This window comes from Bos taurus, chromosome 26, assembly GCF_002263795.3.
Source record: "Bos taurus isolate L1 Dominette 01449 registration number 42190680 breed Hereford chromosome 26, ARS-UCD2.0, whole genome shotgun sequence".
NCBI lineage: Eukaryota > Metazoa > Chordata > Mammalia > Artiodactyla > Bovidae > Bos > Bos taurus.
In genome coordinates, this window is record NC_037353.1 from 24,329,317 (window position 1) to 24,353,883 (window position 24,567).

The 24,567-nt window shown below is 50.3% G+C and overlaps 1 protein-coding gene across 4 annotated transcripts in view; it reads right to left on the bottom strand.

Annotated features, from left to right (window-relative positions):
• Positions 1 to 24,567, bottom strand: part of SH3PXD2A (SH3 and PX domains 2A) — a 249,288-nt gene that overhangs the window by 168,011 nt on the left and 56,710 nt on the right. For all 4 annotated transcript variants that reach the window (XM_059882031.1, XM_024985923.2, XM_015460723.3 and 1 more), the window contains exon 2: positions 21,186 to 21,266. In XM_059882031.1, the coding sequence (XP_059738014.1) occupies positions 21,186 to 21,266 (81 nt within the window). The remainder of the gene's footprint in view (positions 1 to 21,185; positions 21,267 to 24,567) is intronic.

Here is a 24,567-nt window from a genome sequence, read left to right on the forward strand (position 1 = left end):
GGGTTCCAGTTCCAACCCATCCTGGCTATGTGACACTGACTGGATCACTTAACCTCTCTGGGATCCAGTTTTCTCATCTTTAAGGGGGTAGTGACTGAAAACAGCCTCCCCACCGTGGTGTGTGGATTGAATGAGATTACACAGGTGAGCACAGTGTTTGGCTTACATACATGCTTGACAAATGAGGTCGCCCTTTCCAAGGTGAAGAAGCTGCAGTGGGATGATCTTCCTATTCCTCCTCCAGCCCTTTCTGCTTTGAGGGAGCGGCTCCGGGCTGTCAGTCACACCCTGCCCTCACTATCGATGGCTGAGAGGACTTCAGGTCCCTCACCTGTAACTTCACAGTCCAACACACATGGCCCACGCTTCCCTGGACCAGGGAGGAAAGGAGTGTTGCTAAAGCAGCCAAACACCTGGAAAGCTAGGGACCAAAGACTGGGTCAGAGATTCTGGACTCTGTCAGCTCTAAGCCGGGCTCTGAGAATGAGCAGAGCTCCCCCAGGACTCACAGGGCCTGAGACGTGGTTTCCTGCCGTGGAATTGGAGCTACACCCCGATCTCCCAACACCCCTGTGCTGCTGTCTGGGTCCTCCTTCCTCTCACACCCAGGAAAGCAGCGGGGCTGTGGGAGCTGGGTGCTGGGGCTGCAAGAGTGAGTGCCGGGTGGTGTAAGAAGTTGGCTGGACAGTCATCTGACACAAGAAGGAAAAACTTGGACTTCCTCTTCAGGGCAAGAGGGAGCCCCTGGAGGATGCTGAGCAGAAGGAACCATGTGAAAGTGGAATTCTGGAAAGACAAGTCTGCCCGGGACATGGGATGGAGCAATGGGGAAAGAGACATCTGCGCGGGGATGAATTGCCAAAGAAAGCCTGGGACTGGTCCAGGGTGTCAGCACAGACACTCCCCACAGACAATAAGGTCGCCTAAGGTGAGCCTGCCCACACTGGGGTGGCAGTTCCAGCGGGGTCCTGGCTAAGGTTACTCTGGTCCCTCCTGGGGAGAGGTGTCTCTCTATCCCCTAACCTCACCAGAGACCCCTCACAAGGTCTCAGAGCTGCCTGACACTTCCCTCTCCTGCCTGAACCCCTAAGGACTGTCAACAGAGTGAGAGGGGGGTTTCCATGGTGGTTAAGAATCCACCTTGCAATGCAAGGGACACAGGTTCCATCCCTGGACCAGGAAGATCCCCACGAGCTGCGGAGCAACTAAGCCCATGTGCCACAGATACTGAGCCCGCAATCTACAGCCCGCAAGCCACGACTACTGACGTCCGTGCACCGAGAGCCTGCGCTCCGCAACAAGAGAAGCCACCTCAATGAGAAGCCCATGCACGGCAATGAAGAGTGGACCCCGCTTGCCACAACTAGAGAAAGGCCACATTGCAGCAATGAAGACCCACCACAGCCTAAATTAATTAATTAATTTTAAAAACTAACAGTGAGAGGCCCGCAAGGAGGTGAGGAAGGAGGAAGGGGCCGAAGGAGGGCAGACCTCTACCTTCTCTGCCTGGCTGGACCACACCCCCAGCCCCAGTGTATCTTCATTCTCTCATCCTGATCATCCCTCCAAATGGCCCAGAATTGTGGTCTCCGACCAGCCATGGGATCAAAGTCAGGTCAAAGTCTGGGGCAAAGACAGCACATTCCTGGCAGAGATGAGACCGAGACAGACCCTTGGTGGTCCTGGGCCCAGGCTGCTGTTCAGGCAGTGAGATCTCAGAACAGGTGCCGTGGTGCTGCCTTAACCCTGCCTTCTGGGAAAGAAGCCACGTGGGATGCTCCCAGTGGACAATCCAACGTCCTTGCCTTCCTCTCCCTCCCCTTCTCCACGTGTCTTGTTTCCGTATTTTCTTCTCTCTTCCAAAAGGGTGAGGGTACTTCTGGACCCCATCCTCGCCTCTCCCCTCCCAGTCTTGTGTAAAAGGAAAACATGAAGAATTGGCTACAGAGGCTGAGATCACTGTGCAGAGTCCAGCTCTTCCCTGTGGCCTGGCCCTAGCAATATGGCACGCTCACTTCCCAAGAGCTTGACTCTCCCCTGCCTGAGTGACCCTAGAGCTACTGGAAGCCACTGGTGAGACCTGGGCTGTCGGGTGGACCTGGCAGAAGCCACACGGGCCCAGGGAGTGCCCAGGGGTGCTGCTGCAGCTGGTGCCTCGGGTCAGTCCCCTGCCCACCTTCCCATATCTTCCTCTGTCAGACACCCCACAGCACAAGAGGCCAAAACACATATAAAACCTCTCTAAAGGTTCTGATGAGGAGAGTGCTAAGCACTTACCATCCCTGATGTTGCTGTAATCCGCCTTCATCTGGCTGTTTCAGCTTTGAGCCCTTTGTTGGCTGTCAGCCTCCTGTGGGACACAAGCCCATTCACGACCTCTGCCCCGCCTGACCTCTCCAGTCTTGTGTCCTGCTACTACTGCAGGTCCGCACACACTGCATGCCCTGCCAGCATCCTCCTTGGATACAACATGCTGTTCCAGAGCTCTGTGCTTTTGCACATTCTGTTCCTCTCTCCTGGAATCCAATCCACCACCTCTGAGGCCTTTAGCCCTCCTTGACTCCTCTAGATTGCTTCTGTGGTTCAGTCACACTTCTAGAGCCGCACTTACTACCATATGGTAATGATTTGTTCATACATCTGCCTCCTTTCAAAAGCCTGTGAGCCTCTTGTAAGCAACTGTGCCCACTGCTCATCACAATGTCTGACACATAGCTGGGCACACAACTAGACTACATCTCCCAGCCTTCTTTGCTGGGAATTACAGTCATGTGACTGAATTCTGATCAATGGAATATGAACAGGAGTGATGTGTACCTCCATCAGGCAACCCATAAAATCTCCCTGCAATTTTTCACACTCTCTCCTCCCTCTGTTGCTGGGTGGAAACAGATGCATGGGGAATTGAGTCACCAGATGGGAGAGTCTGGATTCCCTGAGTGACTACTTGGAGTAGAGCTTGTTTTGATCTATGACATGAGCAAGAAATAAACCTCCATTGTACTGAATCACTGAGAGTTTGTTACAATAAATCAAGGTCTGTTGAACCAAGCTGAAGGTGGGAAGACAATATAAAATGCAGAACCCCCTCCCACTCCTAGATCCAATCAAGTCAGGCATTACATTCCTACATGACTGAACTATTCCTGAAGCCTAGCCATCAACCCTTCTCCCCCTGCCCTGCCTACCAAATCACACATACAGTACTTAGAATGCCAATGGAAGGACTGAGAAGGGTGGGGATTGAAGCTTGCCAGATGACCTGTGAAAGTCACAGGTGAATGAGCCCCAACTTGAGATCCTGGTTCCACAAGTTTGTAGAAGGCACACAGAGGCACAAGGTGAAATTGTACGGAGGAGCCCCCTCGTCCCCACACAAGGCTCATGACACCTCCGACACATGACCATTTGAGCTCACAGGAACACCTCCAGTGACGAGCACACCATCCCTCTGAGGCCACTCACACTCACCCTTGGCAGCTCCTGGGAAGTGCTGGAGCAGTGTTCTGCACCAGACTCACCAGGTCAAATTCCCATCTGATCACAATGGACCATGGCCAAAGGGGAGATTGACCACATTTGAACAGAAGGAAGAAACAGCAACGGATGGAGAGAAGGGCTTCAAATGTATCTTTCCAATACTCCCTGGCCTCACTACTCAAGCTGTGATCCTGAAACTAACCTAAGAGCTGATGGAAATGCAGAATCTCAAACCCCCGGGAGACCTGCTGAATTAGGACCTGCATTTAAACGAGATGCTAAGTAGTTCGTGTACATTAAAACTTGAAAACCAGCAGTTTGTCACAAGGATTTAAGCTAATCTTTCTCCCCACACCCCCCGACCCATAAACCAAAGATATACTTTATTTCCACACATAGACTTTTCTTTCATTTGGTATATTTCTTCCAAGACAAAAATCTTCTTTTATAGCATTATTTATTTTACAGCAATACACAAAAATATTTTGTGTAAGTAATATATATATACATGGTAACAAAATTTCAAGTTCTTTCAAAATAGAAGAGTTCAAACTGGAAAATAAAATTTTCCCCTAGAAAATATGACATGTATTCCTCTGTCACTAATTTGTGCTATCCCAAAGAAAATGTTACTAAAAACAAGAAGGGAAATAGGGAGAGAAAGAGGTACTTCAAACCTCGTTCCCATCCTCTCTCTTATTAGAACATAATTTTTTAATCTTTTTTACAAAGATAATTAGCTATTTAATCATGCATTTCTTACAGATAAGAATATCTTCAAGTGGAAGATATTCTTGTTGAAACCTGTGATTCAGGATAAGCAGAGGGTTAAGGGTAGAGAAAACCGACTCTGTACTGAAAGAGGTAAAAAAGTCTCATTGCAAAAGTCATGTGGAACAGGAGATGTGGCCATCTTTGGAAAGATCAACCAGAAGTATTTAAAAGAACATTCAACCCAAAATACATACTATTTTCATTATTAGAGAACTTGCTTTCATTAATCTCTCTCCCTCTCTGTTATATTCTCTGTTCTCTCATGTAAGAACTCCTTTTCAACAGATATTGACTCTTCTGGGTTGATCATCTGTAATTTTCTTCCAAGTTTTGTATTTTAATCTTTTAGAAAATTTCTTTATCCCTCCCCCCAGACCCTCTACTGAATGTCTTATGTTGCGATGACATTTTTGATTTCACGTTTAGTATTTAGTATTGCACTTTTAGTATTCTTTGCATATTTTTTCTTAGCATTATATTCTCGCTTTCCAGATGCACCTTGTTCTCGAATTTGTCACTGTTGTTTTCTAGTAGTTTTAAAGTTGAAAGTTACTTTCTGTTCCAGCTAATCCTTACAAGTGTTCCCAATGGCAAGTCCAGTCTACAAGCAAAGATGGGCACCCACCAGGGGGAATGGGAGCTACGCAGCAGATCTCATCTTTGGCATGGAGCAGAAGGCTGCGGGCCTGTCTCGCCCATTCCCTTCTCTCAGTGCCAGCTCACCACACACCCAATCCATTCATTTGATGCCAATTTCCTGAATATCTGCTCTGTTTCAGGCACTGTTCTAGGCATTGGGAAAACAGAAGTTGCTGAACAAGCAAGATTTTGCTCTCCTCAAGCTCACATTCCAGCAAGGACGAGACATAAGCAATAGACAAAGAGTTAAGAAGATAATTTATCACAGAGATAAATGTCTTGAAGACAACAGAATGTGACAATGTGACAGGTGCATCTGTGCTAAGTCGCTTCAGTCATGTTGGACTCTGTGGGACCTCATGGACTGTAGCCTGCTGGGCTCTTCTATGGGATTCTCCAGGCAAGAATACTGGAGTGGGTTGCCATTGCTCCTCCAGGGGATCTTCCTGACCCAGGGATCGAACCCAAGTCTCTTGCACCTCCTGCATTGGCAGGTAGGTTCTTTACCACGAGTGCCACCTGGGAAGCCCAATGCAACAGGGCTGGGGGGCTTTCGGAGGAAGTGATCAAGGAAGGCCTGTCTGGGAGGTGCCACAGGAGGTCTGAAACCCAGAAAGAGTTGGCTGCTTGAAGACCTGGGGGAAGGGCATTCCAGGCAGTGGCAAGAGCAATGGCGAAGGCCCCAAGGCAGCACTGCACGGGTGCCCCAGGATCAAGCAGGTGATCTGAGAGCCAGGGAAAGAGGCGGCAGGGGACAGGTCTGGAAGAGCAGGTGGGTGGGGTAAGGAATTGGGAGTTCATTCCCAAAAGAAAGGAAGGCTTTCATAAGGTTATAAAAGGTGGGTGTTATACAATCTGATTTATTTTTAGAAGGATCTCTAATGGGTGGGAAGACAAGAGCACAAGTGGGGAGATCCCTAAGAAGGTTGGTTCAACTGCCAGGTGGAATGTGATGGGAATGTGATGGACCAGGGTGGGGGTTAGAGTGGACAGAGAGGAAGAGGGCAGAGCTGGGCTCATTTTGAGGATGTGCAGACTTGTCTTTGAGCAGGATATGGCATGGGGATGGGCCAGGTTGGGGGTGGTCCCAACTGGATTTGAATTCCTTTGGCACCTCAGGTACTCCTAACAGCTGCCCTGGGGGGCCCAAGTGCCCTGATCTGGCTGATGGCATCCAGGGCCAACGCTGGGTCACTGCTCTGATGACTCCCTTCCTGGTCACTGAGGTTGGCCATTTAGCCCACAGGAGGCAGCAATCATATACAAATGTGAGAGTTGGACCATAAAGAAGGCTGAGCATTGAAGAATTGATGCTTTCGAACTGTGGTGTTGGAGAAGACTCTTGAGAGTCCCTTGGACAGCAAGGAGATCCAACTAATCCATCCTAAAGGAAATCAACCCTGAATATTCATTGGAAGGACTGATGGGGAAGCTGAAGTTCCAATACTTTGGCCACCTGATGCAAAGAGCTGACTCACTGGAAAAGACCCTGATGCTGGGTAAGATTGAGGCCAGGAGGAGAAGAGGGCGACAGAGGATGAGATGGTTGGATGGCATCACTGACTCGAGGGACATGAATTTGAGCAAACTCCAGGATACAGTGGAGGACAGAGGAGCCTGGCATGCTACAGTCCACGGGGTCACAGAAAGTCAGACATGACTTAGCAACTGAATAACAACAAGGCTTTTTCCCCCTTCTAGAGGCCCTTTAGGCCAAGGGTGTCCTAGTGTCTCTTCACAACTTGCAGAAGGGGAAGGCAAGTGGGGCCCAGAAGAAAAAGAGAAAAGTCCCCGAAGCAAAAACTTGCACTCAGGCAGAGTTGCCGGGGGAGCCTAGACAAGCAGCCCATGCAGTGAGGTGAGCCACCCAGGCCAGCCCTGCCCTCCCCAGGCTCTGTGGCCAGGCCAGCTGGTTTAATGAGGCTTTCCTGATGGGGAGAACCTGACTCCTGCCAGGGAACCAGGAAACGCAAGAGGAAGAGCTCCCCACGGAGCCCACCCTGGTGCCCAGCTGCAGGCTGCCTGTCCAGGTGGTGGTGCTGCCGCCGACCCAGGTGATGGCTTCCGCTCGCGACCTCATAAACTCGGCAGCTGCCCACTTAGCACCAGGTGCGGGAGGAGGAGGAAGGCCTGAGGGGGAAAGGGCTTGGCTGCTTGAGGCCTGCCGGCACCCGTGGCCCTCCCTGCCCAGCTCCGTCCTCCACGAAGCCGGGATCCCCCGACCGTGATAGGGGCAGGCAGTCCTGCCTCCACACCTTCACACACTCAGGGTCCACACAGGTGGACATCTTCTCAGTCCACCAAACCAGCCCTTCCCCTAGACCCACCTCCAGTTCCACCTTCTCAGTAAGACCCGAGGCAGGAGGACGGGAATCTAGCATTTATCCTCCTCTATTTATTTACCTCCTCTATTGGCACCATTTTATTTCCTGGAAAAAGAAGTATTTGATGTCAAGTATGTGAAGTGAAAGTCGCTCAGTAGTGTCTGACTCTTTGCAACCCCACGGACTGTATAGTCCATGGAATTCTCCAGGCCAGAATACTAGAGTGGGTAGCCTTTCCCTTCTCCAGGGGATCTTCCCAATCCAGGGATCAAACCCAGGTCTCCCGCATTGCAGGTGGATTCTTTACCAGCTGAGCCACAAGCGATGTCAAGTATACCTCCATTTAGAATAAGCGTGTGAATAAAGTGTGGCAAAATGTAAACATGTGTTAATGAGAAGATCCACTGATATAGTATTTTCTGCAGGATTAAAAAAATTCATAATTAAAAAAATAAACAATAGAAAAGAAGAGCTGACTGGCTGCAATGCTGAGAAACAGCTGGAAGGGGCCGGACTGGAGTGCTGGGAAGCCTGGTAACAAGGCTGTGGATGTGAGGGAAGAATCAGGAGGGCTTGGCCAAAGGGCCAGGGGCAGAGAGGAGGGCTCTGCAGGGGTGAGAGATGGTGCAGTGACTGAGAGAGGGAAGGAGGGAGGAGGGGAAGGAGGGAGGCACTTAGGTAGGGGCTGGGTGTGGAACATGCTGAGCTTCGGGCGTACGTGTGACTTATACGCGGAGAGGCCTCCAAGAGTCAGCCTGTGGTCAGCTCATGGTCATCTGTCTCCACCCCCTCAATCCCGCCCTGGACCCAGTGGCTGGCCCCTAGCAGGTACTCAGCAAACACGGTCAGGTGCTCACCCCCACCTGCCTTCTAGCTGACAACAGAGGCTGGGCCCAGAGAACTTGCCCTCGCTGAGAGAAGAGGCCTGGGGAGAGTGGAGCTCTGCCCAAGCTATTCGTGGTGTCCTATCTAACCCCGATCCCTGACAGCTGGTGGGGTATTTTGGGGACCAGCCTGACCCTGCAAGGGCCACTCCCTGGTCTGGGCAAATGCCCCCTGCTCAGCTATTTCTAGTGGGGACAGCAGCAGGGGAGGGTGGCCCTGGAGGAACAGCTAGCACAGGGCAGGAAGGGATTAGGGGAGGGAACAGAGGAGAGAAGACCCTCTGTCCAGCCAGAGAAGGGGAGGAGCCAGCCTCCCTGGCACAGGTGGGCACTGCCCTCCCTGTGCCCACCCCAACCACAGGAACCTGGAGCCCAACTCTGGGCAGCCTGGGTGAGGGCTGTGATCAGGCAGGGGAAAGGGGGAGGAGCCAAGCTGGCCATCATGCATGCCCTCTGGAGGCAGGACAGCCCCCCAACCAGGGTGTCAAGGCTGTCACTGGATTCTATACATAAGCCATCATCAGGAAAAAGGTTAATTTTGAGGCCCCAGAGTCCCTGAGAAGGGAAGCAGCCCCACTCTCCACCACAGGCTTTTGCCCTTGGGGGTGCAGACTTGCCAAGCCCCTGCTCATTGCAGTCAGGTCTGACCCCATACAGACTAGGGTCAGGCCCTCACCTGCCCTTCTCCCACATGCTGGCTTGGGACCTGGTAGCATCCCCGAGGAAGAGATTCAGACAAGAGAGACCCAGAGACTGACAAAGACGTACCAGAGCCAGAGGAAACGCCTCCAGAAAGGAGGCTGGGGAAAGGCCACAGCGATGAACAGAGCCATGCCCAGAGACAGGCTGAGACTCAGAAACCCCTGGGAGACAGAGAGAGAGAGAACAGACAAACTGGGGAAAGAGAGAGACAGAGAGATTCCCCATTGGGGGAATCCAAGACTCAAGGGAAAAGGAAACGAGCAGATGCAGAGAAATGGACAACCTCTCTCACTCTCACTCTTGGCCCAGCCCAGACCCTCCCCAGCCTGGGCAGGGGGTCAGGGCAGCACCCACCTCCAGCAGCCAGCTCAGCACCACCTGCTCTGAGGCAGAAGCCTTCCTGGCAAGTGAGGGAAAGGATCCCCCTCCGCTCTGATGTGCTGGGGTCTCCCAGGCTGGCTCTGCAGTGCTCTGGCCCACGCAGGGGCCACATTAAAGTTACAGGTTAGAGTGGACAGAAGGGTTTAGAGCTTGGATCTCAGAGCTAGACTGCTGGTCTGGGTCCTGGCCCCTGTGGGCGGAGAACGTGGTTTTGCAGCTCCATCCGTCCTCACCTCAGTTCTCAACTACACAGCCAGGAAACCCAGGTATTTCAAACTGACGCAAAGTGTCCCCTTAATTCATTACATGATGGATAAAATCTAATGGTTTTGAGTCCTGCGTGTGGTAGATTTCCTGGCCGGGATACCCCGGTCCTTGTCCCTGCCCCAGTGCTCTGTGAGATAGAGGGAGGGGTGGGCAGGGCCCAGCACACACAGAGAGGGCTTCCTCTCCACCCTCCCACTGGGGATTCCTCCTCACAAGGTGGAGCCCTGGGAATCTCAGGATAAAAACAACCCGGTCTCCTTGGGGAGCCAGCCGGGACAGCCTTCACCAGAGATGGAGAGCAACTGCTCCTTAGGAGACCAGACCGGCACTGTCTCTCTAAGAGGGAAGAAAGGCCGCTTGTCGAACACCAGAGCCTCCCAACTCCAGCTATACACCAGCCTCAGGCTTCCTGTTTGGGTGGATTTTTTTAAAGGTATATCTGAATGTGGTCCATTTAGCCCCAGGGACGCCCCCGCACCCGCCCCATTCCTAGCCTCCGCCCCAGCAGCCCCCCCACACCCTCACTGAACTCAGCCTTCCAGCGTGGCTGAACCGGCCACTTTGTTCTGCTGGGCACCAGATAAACGTTCCCTAATTAGCAGACGGAGCCAGACCCTGGCTGGTGTGTGGGGCTGTCTCTTGGCCAGCCCTGGAGCACTTCTTTACTGCAGCTTGGGGGTGCCTAGGACCCTTTCGTGGCTGGGAAAATGTTTCCCCCGTCCAGGCTGGACAGGATCAGTGTTCACAGGGCAGTGATCGCCATCCTAGTGATGCTCCAGAGCTGCTCCAGGCTCAGCGGAAAGGTTGCCTGTGTCTTGTCTCCTGGAAATGTCGTGAGGACTCTATGAGGCTACTTCTGCAATTAGAGTCATTAGCTCAGTCGGTAAAGAATCTGCCTGCAGTGCAGGAGACCTGGGTTCGATCCCTGGGTCAGGAAGATCCCCTGGAGAAGGAAATGGCAACCCACTCCAGTATCCTTGCCTGGAAAATCTCATGGACAGAAAAGCCTGGTGGGCTGCAGTCCGTGGGGTCACAAAGAGTTGAGCATGACTGGGTGACTAACAGTTAGCTTACTCAGCAGATGAGAAGGCTGAGTCTCTTGGAGGCCAGTAATGGCTCAGCGTCACACAGCTGATAAGAGGTGGGGCTGAGGTCACATTCATTTAAGTCTGTCTGACAACGAAGCCTGAGTGTCCCACCACCAGGACAAACTGCTCCACTCAGAAAGTGGGAGAGTTGGTTCTAGGAACCCCATGAGCTCTTCTGGAGCCTGATGTCACCACCCAACTGTGAAGGTCTTTGAGGAACTAAAATCTTTTTCCTTGGCTCTAGCTAAAATTTGAATAAAAAGGAAAGAACTCCAAGTCTCCAATAACTCGTACAATGGTCTGGCCTGAGGAAATGGCCCTGAGATGCTGGTGTGGCAGCCCCTGACATCACGTGGGGGCTGGGGTCCACCAGAGTGGTGGGGAGCCAGTGAGGGAACCAGTGCAGCTGGCACCTCTGGCTCACCTGGGGTCTGTCTTCCCGCAAACAAGCCCATAGCTCAGGCTCCCACAGTTTACCCTGGCTACCCCAGGTCCCCAAGAGGCAAAAGCAAAACCAACTGCTGCTACTCGGGGGAGGGGTGCATGGATGCTGAGACCTCAGCAAGTCTGCTGGGATGCCCAAGTGGCAGGCCTGATCGCAGGGGTCCACACCAGGGGTTGCTCACTCATTCCATGCCTTCTGCCCTACCCTGATTCTCCCACCAGCTGACAGCTGTGGCTCAGGCCAAGGCTGCCAGCCTGGCTTTTCCACCCAGGATGACCCTGACTTTTCCCCTTGGGATCCCTGTAACCAGGCCTGTGCAGGCAGGTAGCTGGCACTCCTCCAAGGTGCCAAGATTAATCTGAAATTCCTTCCTGTGGGAAGGGAGTGACTTGGTCACAGCTAAAGGCTTCACAGAGCAAACACACACACCTGACCACCACCATAGATCTTCCTTCCCCTCATTCTCCAGTTTGAAGGGGACATTTGCCCCCATCCATTTCCCAGCCAACTTTCCCACGGTTATACAAAAGGGGTCAATGGGGGTCTGGTAGGGGCAAAGCTGGGTTTTTCTAGGTCATATCTTGCAGCCTGAGACCAGAAGAGGAGGGAGGTGAGGGCGGCAAGGCCTAACGTAACACCCAAACACACCCTGCCATGACACCCTCATGCCAGGAAAACAAGGTGCACACCTCAGAGCGGTCAGGCAGGTGGTGTGGCCTGACTCAGATGCTGCTTCTGGCAAAGCTGGGGTTTATTAGCCAATGAGAGAAGTGGGCAGCGGCAGGTAGGACATGGATTGAGCTCCAGGCAGCAGAAGGTTGGACCTTTCTGGGAGCCGGAGAGAAGTCTTCTGCTGTGCACAGGCCACCTCTCGCCGGGGAGGGTGAATGGTTGCCCTCCCCTGTGCCCCAGGAGCTCTCTTGATGATGCAGTGGGGGCTTCCTGCCCTCCTCAGCCAAAATAGAAAGAAAACTTCTGGAAGGGAGGCTAGAATTCCACACTGGAATGAGAACTAAAGCTAGAGCACCCGAGTCCTAGTCTTGCTGACACTTGCGGCCCCTGTGATGTAGAAGAGCCACTTCCCCCTTGTAGGGCCTCATTTCCTCATCTGTCAAACAAAGGAAATGGACTACATCAGGGGATGGCCAATAGTTTCATCTCAAGGTACCACTGCCAACTGATAGGTAGTGACTTCCTGAAGCTATTTGGGGTTTTGTTTTTAGAAAGACTCTGAGATCCAGATCGATGAACAATGTCAGCCATTGACAGAGGATGAGAATGTACCATAATCGATTAGTGATGCCTGTCATGGGCACCAGGCCAGAAAGTGGCAACATGAGTGCTAGATATGCTATCTTCCTGGTAGATGATTTCCACCCTAATTCTCCAGCAGATCTGGTTAAAGCTGGTTGGCAAGCATGTACCTCCCATTTTATGATATTTGCACACAGCTGATTTCTCTCCCTGAAAGACACGTTTTCATCCACCCTGCAGGACAGTCACTGGGGGAGCAGGCAGCCCCCTCTAAGCCCCTCAATGTCCACCCTCACCAGATTTCACCCAGAGGCTTAGAGCCAACTGTTTGTGCCAAGATTTACCATCTAGAGGACATTACACCTTTTTTTTTACAATTTTCATCAATGTCTACATTTTCCCTTGCCATGTGACAATCCCACCTTGACCCTGAGAGAGGATGAACCCAGAGAACAAGGCAGAGGTGGCTCCCGACTCCTTGGTGGTTCCAGGGAGGGTCTTGCCAGACATGGTTTGGTCCCTGAGGAACTCCTCTGGAGACGTGTGCCAAGATCACCTACAGATCATTGGTCAGGAAGACGAATTCACCAAACACATGCAGGTACCAAAACAGGCACTCACAGACCAAGTACTCATCTGTATAGGAAAAGATTAATTTCCCCAAGTCAGTGGCAGCATGGCGAGGACCCCACAGCTCTGGGCTGCTTCAGGCCTTCAGACAAGCCCCTCTCTTCTCATTGCACCCTTAGGCTCTGCCCAGGGCAGGCGGTGGGGGTGGCTGACAGCATGCACCTGGCACAGATGTGCAGAGACCCTCTCCTATGTACCCTGCCTGCGGCCACCTCTCCCCATCTATCCTGGACCTGCGAGAACCCTCCTGTACAAGGTCATTCCTAAACCCGTGGAGTTGGGGAAATTGCACAAGAAGGCATCATTGTACAAACTATGCAAATTCCATCTGCTTAGAGCAGAAAAAAATAAACCCGCCTTCAAGTTTATAGATAAATAGATAAATCCGTCAAGCAACCCAGGAGTCCAACTCAGTGGTCAACGGCTTTCCATCCTGAGCTGGCCTGGAGATGCCACTTCCCCAGGCCTTCCCGCCTAACACTCCCTGGAGAACAGACACCCCACCGCACCCCGCCCCCACCCTGCCCATCCTCACCCCTATGCTAGGCAGAACTGCCAAAGTGGAAATCAGTAGAGACAGAGAGGAAGCTGGAGTTCACCCTCAGGCCACGGGGCCAGATGAAAGGGAGCTGCTGAGGCAGAGCCAGCTCCTGGGGGAGGGGAGGCCAGCCACAGAATTCTCAGGAGCTACTGGAATCCCCACAGGGCTCCCCTGAATCCCCCTGTGCCCGTCGGGAATCTGAAAGATGCCTCTTTCCAAGGGCAAGAAGAAACTGTTGATCAATTATTAGTTTCTAAACAGCTGTGTTTTCCTAACAGAGGAAGGTGGGTTGGTAATTAGTTACACTTTGGACGTGAAAGAGTTATCTGTGAAACCCTTACCACCACCACCTGCCTCTCTCACAGACAGAGGCGGCAGACATAACCACTTCGTGAAAGTGAAGTATAAACTTCATTTGGTGAAAGTGAAGTATAAATGGGGCACAGGAAGAAACCTTGGCCTCCAGCTAGAGTGGGGATGTCCAGCTATTTTTCTCTTGGAGTTACGTTTCTGAGGACATAACTGATGAAGGCTCAGCTTCTCTGTCTAGGGGTTTCACACCAGGCACTATTCTCAGAGCTTTCTTTACATGGATTGTCTCATTTCATTCCTTCTATCCTGCCCATGAGGCAGGTATTTTTATTATCCCCATCACACAGATGAGAAAACCGAGGTACAGAGAGGTTAAATAACTTACTGAGGGTTATATACAGCTAGTAAGTGATAGAGCTGGTCTTGGAATCTAACCTCCCTAGCCCTGGATTACCTACCCTCAACCACCACACTCCACAGCCATGAAGCTCTCAGTGTGGTTCATCATGACACAAGAACCACCACCCAAGTGTCTCTTGGCCCAATACACACATGTTCATGTGCTGTACGCAATATTTGAACACAGGATTCCAGTTTGACAAGATAATCTGGACACATCCCTGGGGTTTGCTGTAATGGAGTCTAATCAGTTTCATTCCACAGGAATGATCTAGAATGCTGGTTCAGTAAATATGAGGCAATATGATTTTAATCATCATTTTCACTTTATCTTGTTAGATATGTTCTTCATGTCTATTTTTTTTAACCTGTGTGTTTTCTGTCCCATTATACTATAGTGTATGCTATGGTTTTTCTAGTAGTCATGTACGGATGTGAGAGTTGGACCATAAAGAAGGCTGAACGCTGAAGAATTGATGCTTTTAAACTGTGGTGTTGGAGAAGACTCTTGAGAGTCCCTTGGACTGCAAGGAGATCAAACTAGTCAGTCCTAAAGGAAATCAATCCTGAATATTCACTGGAAGGACTGATGCTGAAGCCCCAATACTTTGGCCACCGGATCCAAAGAGCTGACTCTTTAGAAAAAACTCTGATGCTGGGAAAGATTGAAGGCAGGAGGAGAAGGGGACGACAGAGGACAAGATGGTCGGATGGCATCACTGACTCAATGGACATGAGTTTGAGCAAGCTCCAGGAGATGGTGAAGGACAGGGAAGCCTGGCGTGCTGCAGTCCATGGGGTCACAGAGTCAGACATGACTGAGGGATTGAACGACGACCTCCACAAACACTGTAACGACCAGGAGAGACATAGTTTATTTTAGACCTCCCGCTTTCCCCACCTCCTCCCACAGGTATCCTTTTAATTGTTATATATAATGTTGTAAATAATATATGAACCCATTCTCCTTTTTTAAAAAAGTAAAACATTACAAAGAAAGCTAAGATTCCCCTTAAACCAAGCCCTTCCTCCTACCCATGTCCCCAAACCTCTTTCAGAGATAACTCCATTACCAGTTTGGAACGCATCCTTCCAGACCTTTTAAGAATAATTATGCATTTATTCTGTGTATGTATTTGTAAAAGATATATCTTGTTTTTGCCTAACTACTGTCATACAATTTTTTGAAACTTGCATCGGTCATTCATTAACATTTCTTAGCGCTCCATCCACAGGACAATTTCATTTTTTTTGACTGCTGTACGAAGTGGTATGAGACAACAATTTACTTAGGCACCCTCTATGTTCCCATTTTTGCCGTGGCAAACAGTAGGAGGCTTCCTGGGATAGGGAACTGATCTCGGTTAAGGTCAATGTTCTTGTCTGTCTGGGGCCTGTGAGCAATCACAATGAGCCTCAGCTCATTGCACCGCTGGTTCTAGAACTGCCACACTAGGTGCCGGAACTCTCTAGAATCCTGGGTATAAAACTGTTCTTAGAACTTGGCAAGTTACCTCCTCCAGGCTTTAGTCTAGGGTCAATGATCTCAAACAACACAGGGCTTGCTTTGATGATTAAAAGAGCCGGCAAGAAAGACACCTCCCCCAGACACCTCTTCTACTCTCAAGTTGACCCCTGCACAGGATCACCCCAGTTTGACCCGAGCAGAGGCCTGCTCTGGACACCAAACTAAACTAAAGTTCATATAAATTTAATGAATAGAAAAATGAGCATAGATGTTTACCAGTGAAATGATGGACTGGAAGTAGAATTCTAATTATAAAAATGCCGTGATCCTATGACTCTCCATACATTACATCAGAACATGCCCCCCCACACATACACATCCCTCCTAAGGTTGGTTATTAACGATTCAAGGATTATAGTTTTCCTCACCCATCATTAGCCTGGCTTTTGGAGGGCTGGGTGACCCTGGGTGGGTAAGAGGGTGGACAGGCTGGAGAGACGAATAAGGAAGAGAGATAAAAAAGATCTTCAAAACAGGTTAAGTCCTTTAGAGCAAACCTGAACAGCTTTCTTAACTCTATCTTCTAAACAGCGTGGGGGAGGCTAAAGGGCCTCTCCCTGGTCTGATCAAATATTGACCCCGTGCACTCACTGGCCGGAGTTCAGACTAAGGGGCCAGCAGCACTACGGAGTCAGTGTTTGCAGAGCAATTACTGCATCCCCGCGTCTTGTAATCGGATTGTGAAACAACCTTCGATGGAGCCGGAGCCTCAGAGAGCCTTCCGGTCCTTCCTCAATGGGGCCAGGCCTTGGAAAAGACACTTAACAGTGAAGGAGCTGTGCGAGGAAATTTACAGAGGCTGGAAATATGGTCCAGCGCCAAAAAGAAGGCAACTTAAGAGCATCTGCAGGCCTTCTCCCTCCTCCTTCTCCCCTTAACTCCACCTCCACATCCACCTCCTATAACCTAAGCTCTTTATAACCAAACAGGCCTCCACATCAGACACTGTCCCCGCCGGCTCCCTCTGGGACAGGTCCCTTTCCTGGTCAGATAGGGCTGAGTGGTGAATTATTTTTAGAAGAAACCAATTTCCACTTGGAGACCAAGAGCCTCTCCTCTCTCTGTTCCCAATGTGACATCTGAAATGCCCTTAGAAGCCCTCTCTAGTAACTGACCTGGTTTCCAGAAGAGGTGTTTGGAAGAGTTGTTGAATTTGAACTGTCTATGGATGGGGCAAGTCATGGTGGAATGCAGCCTCCCTCCTGCTGCAGGGGCCCTGGAAGATGTTAGAGGACAACTGGGGAGGCCTTGGGAAGTGGCAGAGCATGCCTGGGTGGGCATAAAGCCAGATGGAGCCTGTTGTGTGTCCCAGATGGTCAGAGGCAGCCCAGACAAACAGAACCTCCTGAGATGATAGAGAAGTTCTGTATCTGCTGTAGAGCCCTGTGCTCTAGAGCCCAAGAGCTGTGACTCCTGAAGCCTGCACACCTAAAGCCCATGCTGTGCAACAGGAGAAGTAACGGCAATGAGAAGCCTGAGCACTGCAACGAAGAACAGCCCCCGCGTGCTGCAACCAGAGAAAGCTGCACAGCCGTGAAGACCCAGAACAGCCAGATAAACAAGTAAATGAAAAATTACTTAAAAAATTAAACTTAATTTTTAAAATTTAAGTTTTTTAATTAACTTAAATGTAGCTAGCCACGTGTAGCTGGTGGCAACTGCGCTGGGTAGCACAGGTCTAAAGGCTCCGTATCTGGTGCTTCCCAGCGGGCAGGAGGAGGAGCTGGGCTCAGGGTGCAGCCTCCTGGGTGAGAAGGAAGGAGAACCACTGAGTCTGAAGGCTCAAGGCAGAAGACACAGGGAGAGAAGCTGTGGGGCAGAGTAGGGGGTCCTCTTCTAGTTCCCTTGGAAGGGTTTGAGGTGGGTGTGAATGACCAAGAAGGTGATCAGAATTGTATATGTACATTCATGCATGTCTGAAAGGATGTACAAAAGAAACTCTGATCCCCAAAATAAAGTATAAGAACTCACTGATTTTTCAGATAAACTAACTTCTTCAGGGAAGCCTGGTCTTCTAACAGAGTATAACGTTTCCCTATAACATGTCTATAGTGCTTTTCTTTGCAGCATTTAGCATAGTATAAAATAATATGTATGTATATTTTAAACTAAAACCTGTCTTCCCTCACTAAGCTGTAAGTCCCATAAAAGCAGTAACCAGATCTGCTTTTGCTCACCAATAAACCCCACCCAGAGCCTGGCATCATGCCTGGGACATAGAAGGTAGGCACTTAAGACTGGATGGATTGAGGACGGACGGATGGATGGATGGATGAATGGATGGACACATGAAGAGCAGGCAGACAAGCAGACATAAATGAAAAAAATATGACATAAGTTAGGGACACATTTTACCCCAATAACTATAAATCTCAAAAAGCAACCAAATCCCCTCAACCTGGAGTGGGGGTGGTTGGCTCTTTCGCTCTTGGCTTCTGTCACCAATCAAAACCATATGTGCATCTTCTTAGCTGCCCCCTCCCAAGAATGTTCTTTCCTTCCTCTCCATCCCTCAGCATGTTACTTGTACCTCAATCTAGTATTCATTTCGTCTATAGTGGACTTAATTGCTTAAAAGCCTATTTCCCCTATCAGATACAGACCTCTAAAAGACAGGACCTTGTTCTCAACTGAGTGTCCCTCAGCCTGGGCCACTTCTGCTCTGCAAAAGTGCACATGTGGTGGAGGCCTTGCTTGCTTGCTAAGTCACTTCAGTCGTGTCCGACTCTGTGCAACCCCATGGACTGCAGCCCACCAGGCTCCTCCGTCCATGGGATTTTCCGGGCAAGAGTACTGGAGTGGGGTGCCATTGCCTTCTCTGGGTGGAGGCCTTACCAAAGGCCAATTCACTCCAGCCTTGGCTTCCTCGTCTTTATACTTCCACTGTCACCATGCACAGTCAGCCTAAGGCTGCCAGATGTAGCAAGTGAAAATAGAGGACAAAGGATAAAATATGAATCTCAGGTAAACAATGAATAACTTTTTAGTATATCTCCGGCAATATTTGGGATATAAAGTATATGATCCCCAGAAAAATCAGAACCATGAGGTAGTAAAGCCAGTTAAGCAGCTTTCCCCAGGCTGGCTTAGTCAGCCCAGGACTTCCAGGGTTCCAATGTGGAGCTCAGCCTACAAGGGGAGGCGCAGAAGGATTCTGAGAGCAGGCCCCTGTGGGCCACACCCCCACTCCCAACTCACTCCATCCTGCCTGAATGGCAAGCTCCAGAGAGAGCCGGTGGGGCTCTGAACACTCTGACAGAGGACTGGGCACTGCACAGCTCCTCAGCAGAGTGAAGCCAAGGGCGGGAAACAAGAAAGCAATACCATGACAGGAGGTACTAAGCCCCCACACCCTTCAACCAGGCATCCCAGCATTCTGGTCACCATTAACACTGAGTAACATACTAGACAACCATGTGTCGGGAGAAACATGGATTCACTCATTTAATCCTCACAACAACCCTACTGGGTAGGTACCGTTCGAATCTTCATTCCACAGATGAGAAAGTGGAGAAGTTAAGGAACCTGTCCGGAGTTACAGAGTGACAGAGCCAGCAACTGGCCTCAGGAAATGCGTCCCCAGGGCCTCAGCTCAGAACTGAGATCTGAGAGCCACCAGTGACCAGAGATGGAATGAGCAATGCTGTTTATTCTTCGTCTTTTAGGAGCCGCCATATTAAAATCAGAGATCTTGATAAATGAGAAAGGCTTTCTGAAATGAATGCCACTATACGTCCTTAAGTCAAGTTCTGAAAGATACTTGGTTGAAAGGTTAAATTCCGAAGAACCACCCTTTCAAACTGCATCTACAGGGTGGCGATGACCCATGGGGACAGGCCTGGCCATGCTCATGACTAGGGCTAGCGCATCACACAAGCGGCTTCATGCCCTGTGTCCTCTCTCGACACACAGGAAATGAGCCCTCCAGGCAAGGGAGAAGTGGGGGGAGCAGCATTCCTTCCTTGTGAGATTCTGTAACTAGGGAGGCGGTGGGGGAGTAGAACAGAAAAGGGGGGAAGAAAAGTTCTGATTTGAGAGTTTCCGCTGGCTCTCAGACCCCTTCTGGCTCATCAATGAGTCCTTTCAGGGTTCCCTCTCCCCAACTAAGTGATCATTTCCTGTCCAGCACACTATACCCATTGAGGGGGTATCAGCAAATTCCAACAGTTTACACCAGAAGGACACAAGGAGACTGGACAGGAATTGATGAGGGAAGAGGAGGAAGGGAGAAGGGTAAGGAGTGGCTCGCAATCCCATACTGTCGATTAAGAGAGGATTTGTAATGCAGGAAGCTGGCTCACCTCTGGCTCATCTCATAGGCAGAGCCATAAGGACAATGGGATAAAATCAAGTACTTGGAGGTAAACGTGCAAGCCTGGCATCTCCAAGATGACTCACCACCACAGGAAGAAGTGGAACTCGGTTGTGAGGGCCAGCGGTGGATGTCCCTTCTTTGTGTTTTTAATAGGCCTAAACCAGGCTCATGGCCCTAAGGAAGAGTCTGGAAGCTCTCAGCTTCTGATAAACAGGGGTGGGCCCGCTAGTGGCCATGTTGGTGTTCATGCCCCTCCAGCCTCGGCTGTAATGATTGGTGCAGAGAGGGCACCTGATCTAAGTCAGGCCAATCAGAGTCTTGCCTGGGGTTTTTCAATTTAGAACTGGGAGAGAGGCAGTCTCTGCTGTTGGAAACCACAAGGTAGGAAATTTGGGAGCCACTGACTGCCAAACTGCTGAGGACAGTGCCCAGAGAGAAGTCAAGACAAGACAGAGGGAGCACAGCCTTGTTTCAGGCATTCTTGGAGCCACTGTCTCACTTTCCCTTCCACCATCTGGTTGACTGCATAAGCTTCCCTGGTATATCTTTCCAACCAAGTCTCCTTTTCATCTAAGCCAGTATGAGTGTGAAACTGTTGCTTGTGACCTAAAGAAGCCTAGCCAAATTAACTGACATCAAGGGAGGTGTCTACACTGGAGCTGTGGGACCCATGCTACCATCCACCATGTGACATGCCTGGGTATGGGAAAGAGACACACATATTATATATGCATGCAAACAGGACAGCAGAGCCTTATTCAGTTAGACAGACACAGTGGTATGCCCAGTTTGTGTCTGTAGTTGAAGACATTGCTTATTTTCTGTTTCAGTCTTTTCTGTATGTTTGCTTTTCTTTGCCTACAATGATGTGGTGGCTTGTGTCTCACTCTGTATGTTTATAGACACATGTCTGCTGAGGCACACAGCACCCACGGCCATCTTCCCAGCCTCCGAATGCGTCAGGGTGACAAGGCATGACTGTTAACAGTCATGTTAAGAAGTCAACATAGCCCCATGTGTCTGTCTGCAACATCCAAGACTGAGCTCAGCCCAGCTTGACTGCCAAGGTGCCCTCCTTCATCCCTCTGTTCTGTCTAAACTCTGATCCTGAGATTGCTGGAAGGGGGTCTCTGGATGAGTGAGGAATGAGACAGGCTAGCCCACCAGAGGCTCAGGCCACTTCATATGGAACCAGGCCCCACCTGAGTTCAGACTCACTCACCTGCAGGTCAAAGAACTTGCTGTACCTCCGGTAGATGGTCTGGGATGTGGAGTCGGACCAGGTCACGTTGATGATGTATACCTGTGGGGGACAGGTAAGAGAAGGTGAGTGGGTATCTAAGGCAGGGCCTCAAGCTGCACCAATCATCATTTCCCATGACTGTGGGTATTCCATACCAAGACCATTCTTTCTCTCATCTTTGTCCCCAGGGCTTTAGCATAGTGTCAGGTATACATGGATGCTACACACATGTCTAAACACACACACACACCTAGAAGGGTATTCAATAAAATGCTAAGGATGATTATATTAGGTGGGTAGGGTTACAAGTGGTTTTAATTTCCATCTTCTTGTTATGTACTTTATACAATGAACATAAATTTGGGCTTGTTTAAAAAAAATCTAAGTAGCTAATTTCCACTGATTCTCAAACTTTACGGTAAATGAGATCCTGCAAAGCATCTTCCAAAATCACAGATGTCAGAACCCCACCCTCTACAATTCTGCATAAGTAGACCTGGGTTTTGGAGGCTCAGCCATCTACATTTTCTTTTGTTAAACAATTTTTATAGAGCAGTTTTAGGTTCACAGAAAAACTGAGCAGAAGGTACACAGGGTTCTCTTCTATCCCCGCCTCCATACTTGCACAACCTCTCCCAGTATCAACACCCCTCACCAGAGCGGTATGTTTGTTGAAACTGGGTGTCTATGTTTTAAACAAACCACTCCAGCTGATTCTGCCTCAGTTGATCCTCGGAACCCACTCTAAACCTGCTTCAGGAGCCTGTGAGCATTTCAGAGATGTGTGATTCATCCCAGTGTCCCTGAGTCTTAGCTCTACGCCCGGCACAGAGTCGGTGCCTAGCAAACACTGTGCCCCATTGAATGACCACACTGGCCTTCTGGCTGAGACACAGATGTGCAGGAGGGAAGTTAGCGTGTGGAAGATCTGTAGACTTTTCTGAAATGAAGGCATTTCAGGACCCCATTCCCAGTGTCACCCCAGTTCCCAGTGCTCAGTCAGGCTCTGGACCACTGATGGCCTCAGGCCACCATGGAAGGCTGCCTGGCCCAGGAGGTGGGCAGGACTGCTGACCGGAGAAAACCCACACAATCTGGCCTATTGTTCGCACCATTTCTGTTCCTCTCACCTGAACCCACAACAAAGACACGCCTTCCTGGGCAAGGCCTCGGTTAGAGGGAGGGTCCCCCACACAACCTCAGAGCTACTCTGCTGAACTTCCCCCGGTGCCTGCTGTGAGGTCTCCGACCCAGCATTAAGATGTTTGCTCCTTCTGCCTTCAGAGCAGACCGGGCAGCTCTAGGCCCCATCACCAGTCCCCTTGCCAGAATGCCCTGTCCATCCGAATCACCTGGGGAGCTCAGTAAAAATCCCTATTCCCTGGCCTCTGCCTGGTGATTCTGATTCAGGAGGTGTGAGGGGAAATCCACCAGAGAGGGGAACAAAGTGGCCAGAGAAGCCAGGGTCGTGAAAAGGAAGGAACGGGAGCGAAGAGGAGGTGCGTGCGGACACCCTGGCATCAGAGTGGTGGGCTTCACTGCCTGGAGCAGGGCTGTCTGATCTGTTTGGGCCACTGTAACAACACTCCACAGACTGGGTGGCTTAGACAACAATGTTTATTTCTTACAGTCATGGAAGCTGGAAACCCCAGATCAAGGTTCCTGGTAGAACCTGCTTCCTGGTCACCGTGTCGTACCTTCGCACGGTGGAGACAAGAGCTCTGGTTTCCTTCTCTTCTTGTAAGGACACTAAACTCATCACTGGGGCTCTACCTTCATGACCGCGTCTGGACCTAATTAATTCTCAAAGGCTCCACCTCGGATACCATCATACCGGGGATCTGGACTTTAACATGTGGACTTAGCAGGAGGGATTGGGGGAGGCACGAACACTGAGTCCGCAGCAAGGGTTTTGCACACAGGAGTGTGAGGCTGTATGTTTGGCTGCTCAGTTCACAGCCAAGGAAACAAGCCCTGAATCTAGTTCCTTCTCCACTCCAATCTCTAAGTCACAGAGTTAGCCTCGTGCAGTGCGGAGTGTTTGTTCTGAAACGCACCCAAGGAGACAGCTATAAAGCAAAGCAAATACAGCTGAGTGTTGCCACCCTGAAATGGGGTATTTATGACATGTTTTATGTGATCCCAACAAGAAAGAACATTAAGTGAAAAGGCTGTCCCTGTCCTCACAAGCCCAAAATAAACTACTGACATAAATAAACATCCAGGGATATGCTTTACTTTATATCATATATAAACATATATCTCATACAATAAACTGTAGAAACCATTTAGGTAATGGTTACTATGTGCCAGCACGGTGTAAAGCACTCATATGCATTAGCTCATTTAATCTTCAGCTCAATGAGGTAGCTACCACTGCCACCCCCATTTTGCACAAGAGGAAGTTGAGATTCAGAGAAGCCAAATAACTTGCCCAAGGTCACACAGCTAGGAAAATACAGAGCAAAGGATTGAACCCAAGTCCAGCTGAGTTTAATCCCTATGCTCTTAACTACACTGGACTGTCTACCTATATGTAAATTCAGGAGTGGGGATATTTAATCAAACTTCGTGATCAAGACTGAATGGCATCTTTTTAAATAAAGTTTTGGGTGATCTGAGAAGTCTGTACAACCCTTGAGGAACATGGGGGAGGCAGACTAATTCTGAGAGCCTGAGACCAAGAAGAGACAGAACTTGTCCCAGACAGAAGTCAACAGTGAAGAATGCTACAAAACCAGACGGACACAGAGGAAACTCTCATACATAACCGGCTCCACCAACTGTGGCCGGATGCTCTGGGGTTTTTCTGGGGGTTACAGCCCACCCCATCCCCCCTGTTGACTTCCAGCTCCTTGAATCCCAAATCCTGCTGGCTACAACTGCCTTCCACCCACATCTCCCCTTCGTACAGACGTTATGCACAACACGCCAGAAGGAGGCCCCAAATGAGTGGGCCCTCTTGGAAAGAGCCTGCCCTCACTCGCAGGCCATCAGACAGCAGTCTTTCTCCCTGGCCAACCAAGCGGGACCCAGAGGAAGGGCTTAACTGGGCTTAGCATGACCCCTGCTCCATCCTCTCTAGTAATTAGGGGCTTCCCGTCACCTCCCAGGGAGAATTAATCACAGGCTCGCTGGCTCTGGCAGCTGGAAGGCCCCTCCTTTTGCAAAGGAGGAACGTAAGACCTAGGATGGCGATTCGCCAGGGAAGAGGCACAGACTCTGGAGTCAGCCACTCTTAGGACCTTCCTTATCATGGCTGTGAGACCTCAGCCCAGCCTCTCAGACCCTCAGGCTCTTCCTCTGCTCTGTGCACACAGCCTCAAAGCCACCGGCCTGACCCACTACGGTGGTTTCATCG